Source organism: Leptopilina boulardi, unplaced genomic scaffold, assembly GCF_019393585.1.
Source record: "Leptopilina boulardi isolate dan_hultmark-lab unplaced genomic scaffold, ZJU_Lbou_2.1 LbouV2_368, whole genome shotgun sequence".
NCBI lineage: Eukaryota > Metazoa > Arthropoda > Insecta > Hymenoptera > Figitidae > Leptopilina > Leptopilina boulardi.
This window is the reverse complement of record NW_026137938.1, coordinates 2901354-2908630: the sequence shown is the minus strand read 5'-3', so window position 1 is coordinate 2908630 and position 7277 is coordinate 2901354. Positions and strand designations below refer to the sequence as shown.

Genomic DNA, 7277 nt, shown 5'->3' with positions numbered 1-7277 from the left:
TTAAACATAAAACTGGTTTCAGTACTGACTTGATTTTTTAACACTGAAAATAGAAACAAAAACGAAAAATTAAAAAAAAAAATGCGTGTCAGTTGTTTGATAGATGAAATCTTAAAATACTAGAAATTATTTTTTATAAATCGACAAATATTAGTCTTCAGCCTTATTTTTAATTAATATTAAACAAAATAGAATACTCAAATTATATAAAAATCTTATGGTTTCCCAAGTCATAGTACACTGTCATCTAGTGAATTATTTATATCGTTTCGATCATCGCCAATCACCTCCTGAAAAAAAAAAAAAAATTGTTAAAACGAAAATTAATTCTTTTTTTTAATTTCAAAACATACCTGTAAAACTTCTACAAGAGCTCGCGTCTCGTGTAACATTTCCTGACAGAGACGATATTCTTCCTCCATTTTTGCTAAACGTTCCGTTAAATCCTTATTCTCTTCTAAAGCATCTTCTAAAGCCAATCTTCTTCGTTCGGCAATGACTTCCCAATAATTTTCACTAGGACCAGCTAAAAAAAAACAATTTTTTCTATTACATGTAATTTCCAACTTTTTTTCAATTATTTCTATATTTTATTTACCTTCTGACATTAAATCTTCGGCTTCAATTTTTATTTTTCTTCCCCGTGCTGTTTGTATTCCTTTATCTTTCAGTGTTATTTTTTTTCTTTTATCAATTTTTCCACTATCGTTTTTCACTTCATTTCTCCCTTTAGTAGACATTTCACTGTAAAAAAAAATAAATTCATGTAAGAAAAATATTGTTTAAATTATAATTTTTATTTTTTTTTTTCTACTTACTCCTTAATTACTTCTTTAATTGTTTCCTTTAGAGAAACACTGGATCTAAGTGTTCTTCCACCACCGACTAAATTTTCTTTATCTGTTGCTGCTGGCTGCAAAGTGTGCAGAGATTTTCTCACTTTGTCCTAAAGATGAGTAATTTTTTTTTTTTTAAAGCATTTTCAAAATACTCCCAATTTTTCTTCTTTCAAATCTTTTCTTTGTGATTCAAATTTAAATTTATTTTACAATATAAAATTCCACTAAATTTGCAAAAATAAAATGAATGGAAACAAAAAAACCCAAAAAATTATAATTTTCGTAAAAAAAAAAATTTTCACGAAAAATTAATTTAATGAGAATAAAATTTTGTGAGAAATCAAAAGATATAATCAGAAAAAGGAGAAAAAAAATATATAAATATATTAGAAACAAAATAAACAATGTAATTGTATTTCATTATCATATTTTGACGTGAGAAAACCGAGATAATTATACAACAATCAAATGTTTTGATAGTATCATAAGAACAATAAAAATCACAGAAATATAGAAAAATATTCAAAACTTATTACTCGTAATATAAAAGAAAAAAAAAAAACTTTGAATAATTTCAAAAATAACATTAATATACTTATAATTACTTTGATTTTCTCAATTATTGCAAAATAATTAAAATACCAGCTGATGAGTCAACGGTCGTTTACTAAATATTTGAAATCGTTGAAAAGTCGTTGAGATAAACATAACCTCAAAAATTGTCAATGAAAACAAATTGCATTTCATTGGCGTAATATAACAGGAACAATACAATAAAATAAAACAAAACAATGACAGACTAAATAATATTATTAAAAATCAATGGATTCCTTATTATTGAAACACATTTACTTACGTCTGAAGCGGCAATTTTGATAGCTGCAAGTTTCGTGGCACCTCCGGGTTTCATGACTCTTGACCTTGGGCAAAAACTACACAAATATCAGATAAGATTCTTCTTCTGCACTTTATTTATTTTTCTGTGAGTTCACAATTTTATGTTTTAGTTAGACGATTAACTAATTTATTTTACACGTTTCAATTGTAATTAAAACTTTTGGAAGGAAAATTTTGTTTATCCAATGACGCAATGAGAATTTTCTGGCGGTATTTGGAAAATTGATTCCGGAAGTGTAGCGACATGCAACGGAAAAAATTGGCAACTAAAATCACTGCGCAAACGCAACTGCGCATGTGTAAAGAAAAAGCGGTAAATATTTGAATTTTCAAATATTCAAAATAATTTAAAAAACAAAAAAAATTTGCAATCGCAATAAAAAATAATAATATTTCAAATATTACATGTAAATGTAAAAATATAGTACAATAATAAAAATAATAGAGAATAAATGAATATGAAGAAAATTGTCTTGTTCGGAGTCAATTCCGGAAGTGATGCGCCACAGCGAGAAAAATCGTAAAGGCGGCAAATATTCGAATTTTTAAAATTAAATGCTGCATTTTTAATTTTCTAAAAAAAAATTTTTTATAAAACAATCAATTATAAGAAAAAAAAAGTGTTAAAAAATCAAAAATTAACGTATTGATGAAATTTTAACTGTGGATTTAAAATACTTTATTTCAAATAAATTATTTTTGAATATATTCTATAAATAAAGTGAGATACTCAAAATACTCCAAACGGACGGACAATACATATAGTAACATTTAAATGTTGATTACTAAAATTTTTTTTCAATTAAATAACAATATTTTAAAGAATTTCTAACTAATCATTAATATTTAGAAGACATTTTACTATTATTAAACTACTACTGGAATTCTTGAGAAAAAAAAAAATCATAAAATAAATGAGATTCATAATTTTTCTAAAACATTGAGCTAAAATCTAAAATAAAAAAGAAAACAATTTTAAATAATTGTTTTTTTAAAAAAAAAGGAGATTTCGATTAATAAATAATTTCGTGTCGTAACATCACAGTTTTGAGTATCTCAAGCCTTTTTCAGAGGAAATATTTTTCATTTCTTTGGGCTTGAAAACTCAAATCTAAAAATATTAAAAAAAAAAAAATACGATTTTAAACATTAAACTTAACAAATAATTGATCTAAATCTAAATAGAATGACTGAGATTAGTTAATTTCTTTTTTTTATATCTGACTTATGCTATTTGAAATTGTAAAGTGAGATGGAATTGTGGGATTTCGTAGAACAGGAAGATTGCCATTTACGCAATTCAACCATAAATTTGCGCACGTCACGTGATAATTGCTCTCATTATGAGACACTTTGCCACTTGTTATGACTGTTAAGCAAAGAGCGCACGTTACATTATTATTTTGATGCAATGGCCACACCGGTAATTCTGTCACAATCTGAAACACAAGATAATTTTTTTTTTTCTCATTCAATTTTTTTTTTAAATACACTAACTTGCTCAAAATAAAATTTTTTTTACAATTAAATAAAGAAAATTAAATTAAAAAAAAAAAAATTTTTAAGTAATTTCGAAAATAAAATTTTTAATTTAAAAAAAAAAATAGGTGGGTACTTAACTTGCTTTAGAATAAGGGTAAAAATTTCTTCAAAAGAATTTCTTTTTGTGAAAAGAACTCCCTTATCTTCAATTAAATTTTTCTACTAATTTAAATTTCTTCCTTCTTCTTTTTCTTCTTGAAATTTCTTCTTACAAAAAAAATTTCTACCACACTTTCTTCTTTTAATCACTTACTTTGTTTAAAAAAAAAAAAACGATAAAAAATAGTTTTTAACAATTAAAAGTTTTAAAACAGAAAAACATGTTTCTTTGAATCGAAATTTTTCCAATTCTTACTCAAAAATTTTTTTTTATTCCTCATTTACTGAGAGAAAATAGTCCGAATAAAAAATCGCGAAAAATTTCCGAAAACATAAAAAAAAGCAAATTAATAATTTTTGAATCAATAAAAAAAAAAAAAAAAAAAAAAAAAAAAACAATAGTTACAAATTTTCAGAAAAATGTACTAAAGAAAAAAATTTTTAAAGGGAATTAAAATTTTCTACTTACCGGTATGTTTGTGTAAAATGGTTCCATTTCGGCCCAAATTCGATCGATATCCATTAATAAATCATCGAAACCCATAATATTAATATCCATTTCTTTGTGCGAGAAATTTACTCGTCGACAAACTGCAGCAACTTCCGCTAAATCTGCAAATAATGATTAAAAATTAAAAATATAATCATTAACATTAAAAAACCATTGAAATTACAATAAAAATTTAATAATTACAATTAATAAACTTACTGCAAAGAAAATTGTATCCTTGAGCGGAAGCAAGAACTTCTCGTAAAACTGCTTCTGATGAGATATTTGAGAAAATATTTGCTGCAACTTGTAACAAGAGTACACAACTTTCCATGTAATGCTTCCACTCCCAATAAATCATCTAATAATTTTTTATAATGAATTAATTATATTATTTTAAATAATAAATTTTGCTTATTATTTTTTTGAATTAAGAATTTAATTTAATTAGAAGATATTTTTAAAATATTTTTTGTAATTTAAAACTACACAATAAATTAATTTACTTTTTAAACAAATTTTATTTAATTAGATTTAAAAAAAATCATTTTTTCGAACCTGATGCATATTTTCAACGGCTGTCTCATCATCATGATTGGAAGAGAGAAAAGATTTAAGATCAAGACTTGGAACAGATCCAGAACGAGTGAGAGCTCCTGTTGCATTATTTCCTAATTCTATACTATTTACTGAGAGACAATCTTCCTTTGAAATTCCTTTATCTAATAACAAAAAAAATTTTTAAAATATTTATAATTTTCATTACACAATATCTATTTACAAATATTTATACAAATCAACAAAAATTAAATTTTATTAATCTAATAATTTCTAATTAGATAATTTATAAAAATTCAATTCTTGCCTGCATCGAATGTAACGTCGAATTTACTTTCAATTGGTGGTTGCTCACGAAATTCTTCAAATCCCAATGCATCAAAAGCATCGGTAATTTCCTGAACCAATGATGTTTCATTTTTATTTGTTGAAATAAGAAAATCATCACCTTTAAAATCGAGAAATTCAGATGACAAATTAACATTGCTCTCAGTTTTTAATGATTCAACAATTGATGTGATTAGCGTTGGTTGCTCGGCACAAACAAAATCACCAAAATCATCAACAGCAACTGATTCAACATTTGTTTCATCAAAAATACCAATAGGTACTTCTTCATTTAAAACACGTAGAGCACTATATTTATCCTCCGTTTGTTGTAAATTCATTAAATCTTTTGAATTCTCTCCCAAGGATAACTGAAAATTTAAAAAAAAAGAAAATAAATTTTAAAATAAAAATTTACTATTACATTCAAGAAATTAAATTTTAATATTACCTTATTCTTTTCAATTGATTCAAATTTATTTTGAATTAAAATTTTCTCGTCATTAAAATTTTTAGAATTAATTTCAGTGCTTTTTGTTGGTTCATTGCGTATTATTGTATCTTTTAAAATCACCGTTTTTGATTGACTTTTAACACTACATTTTGGAAATAATTCTGATAATCCATCAAAATTACCATCACGATAAAAATTTGTTGAATTATTACCAACACTATCATTTAATTGCAATTCATTGTTTAATAAAAAATTTGTATTTCTCTCATGATTATTAGTATCCAATTGAATTTCTTTAACAAATGACAAATTTCTTTGACAATTTATTTGTGATTTTGTTGAATTTTTTTTTAATTTTTCCATTGATTTTTTCACACCTAAATTATGATTAGCAAGACGGCTACCAATTGCTGAACCTTGCCGTGAGTCCCACATTGGAATTTGTGGAATTGATGGCAATGGTGCACTTTGAAATTCCGAGAAATCATCATTTGAATCACTTAAATGATTTTTACGTGTTTCAACAGTGAAATTAACACCAAAACCACAATTATTACTTGATGATGAAATTTTTGTATCATAAGAATGATTTCCAGATCGTGATATATTTGAATTTAAATTAAAATTTCCACTAGAATTATTTATTGTTATTGATGAATTTGGTAAATTAGTATCGAATGTGTCATGTTTCACTTGATTATTGATATCTAATAGAGAAAGATTGAGATTTGGAATTGGTGGCACACGAACAATATGTAATACATCAAGACTATTAAATGGATACGATGCTTGGGCAAGTGCAACTAATGCTAAAACAATATATAATTCTTGTTGAGTTAATTGTCCAGAATATTTTTTATTTGCAATACTCCAAATATAACCGAGAATTTCTGTTGATAATTGACTAGTGAGTAGAATTGGAAAAATTTTATTTGTATCCACAAGAATATCATCGAGAATAACACCAGGACGTGATTTTTCTTCACGTACAAATTCCCAAATTTTTTTATACAACGGTGGTAATATATTTGAATTTGGCCATAACCATCCTGGTAATTGTGACATTTTTTTATCACTTTGATTTTGTACTTTGTACATATTTTTTTTCTTCCTTTTGATTCGCCCTTGTTTCGTATATATATAATATATATTTACTTTTAGGTTATGTCATAAGGACAAAAAATTGATTTAAACAATTTCATTTGATGAAAAACAACTTTTTATAACATTTTAATTATTTTTTTTTGTGCCCATTGTGTGATATTATTTCACTTAACACTCGCGGAGATTCTATTTTTTTCCTTAAAAAAAAAAAAAAAAAAAAAATGACAGATGTCAAGTGTCGTCATGAAAAAAGTTACTGCTGCAGATTGGAAACTTCAATTATTAGTGCGCGTTCACACGTCGCTCAAGAGTTGCCAATGACACTACCTAAACGCTACTGCGCTTGCGCTACGACAACTCTCTTATAGGTCGAAAAAAGCGCGCTTATATAAAATGCTTAATAATAAAAATATTTTAATAAAGCAATATAAAAATATTTTCACTATTGAATTTATTTTTTTTTGTTAATTATATTGCTTCCTAATAAAAAAAATACTAATTTCCTTAATATACTTAAGTATATAATAATGATAATAATAATAATAACAATTTTATTATATTTATATCATTATTGTCATTATTTTTTAAATAAAATATTTGTAATCTATTATTATTATCATCAGTATAATATTTATTAATTAATTATTGTATTATTTATTATTATTATAATTATTTTCAATAAATTATTATTAACTACTTATCTATGAATGTATTACATCTATATATATTCCAAAAAAATGAATCGAATTTTTTTTGTACATTTTTCCCAATTCAAATTTTCCTCGTAAAAAAGTAAAAAAAAAATTTCGCTAAATTTTTCTAAAAATATCTATGTATATATCATAGATAATTAATTAATAATAATTTAATGATAATAATAACAAAAATAAATAATATATTACATAATTAATTAATAAATATTAAATTGATGATAATAATAAATTATATATTTTATAAAAAAATAATA

At 24.3% G+C, this 7277-nt stretch overlaps 2 protein-coding genes across 2 annotated transcripts; both read right to left on the bottom strand.

Annotated features, from left to right (window-relative positions):
- Positions 1 to 150: 150 nt before the first annotated feature.
- On the bottom strand, positions 151 to 1928 carry LOC127287387 (geminin). Its single transcript, XM_051314292.1, has 5 exons — positions 1696 to 1928; positions 819 to 946; positions 599 to 744; positions 354 to 526; positions 151 to 290 (listed from the first exon to the last, which is right to left on the bottom strand). Exons 1-5 carry the CDS (start codon positions 1747 to 1749, stop codon positions 231 to 233), a joined length of 561 nt encoding a protein of 186 aa, XP_051170249.1. The 5' UTR covers positions 1750 to 1928; the 3' UTR covers positions 151 to 230.
- On the bottom strand, positions 1882 to 6564 carry LOC127287385 (uncharacterized). Its single transcript, XM_051314285.1, has 6 exons — positions 5204 to 6564; positions 4733 to 5123; positions 4426 to 4589; positions 4087 to 4228; positions 3847 to 3989; positions 1882 to 3175 (listed from the first exon to the last, which is right to left on the bottom strand). Exons 1-6 carry the CDS (start codon positions 6302 to 6304, stop codon positions 2951 to 2953), a joined length of 2166 nt encoding a protein of 721 aa, XP_051170242.1. The 5' UTR covers positions 6305 to 6564; the 3' UTR covers positions 1882 to 2950.
- Positions 6565 to 7277: the final 713 nt, after the last annotated feature.

Bases quoted from the DNA above. Each gene is read 5' to 3' on its own strand.
- LOC127287387 (XM_051314292.1), bottom strand. From the start codon at position 1,749: ATGAAACCCGGAGGTGCCACGAAACTTGCAGCTATCAAAATTGCCGCT. The intron at 745-818 runs GTAAGTAGAAAA...TTTTTTTTACAG, and splicing joins ATTAAAGAAGTAATTAAGGA to TGAAATGTCTACTAAAGGGA. The intron at 291-353 runs GTATGTTTTGAA...TTTTTTTTTCAG, and splicing joins CTCTTGTAGAAGTTTTACAG to GAGGTGATTGGCGATGATCG.
- LOC127287385 (XM_051314285.1), bottom strand. From the start codon at position 6,304: ATGTACAAAGTACAAAATCAAAGTGATAAAAAAATGTCACAATTACCA. The intron at 5,124-5,203 runs GTAATATTAAAA...TTAAATTTTCAG, and splicing joins AATCAATTGAAAAGAATAAG to TTATCCTTGGGAGAGAATTC. The intron at 3,990-4,086 runs GTAAGTTTATTA...CATTATTTGCAG, and splicing joins AGGATACAATTTTCTTTGCA to ATTTAGCGGAAGTTGCTGCA.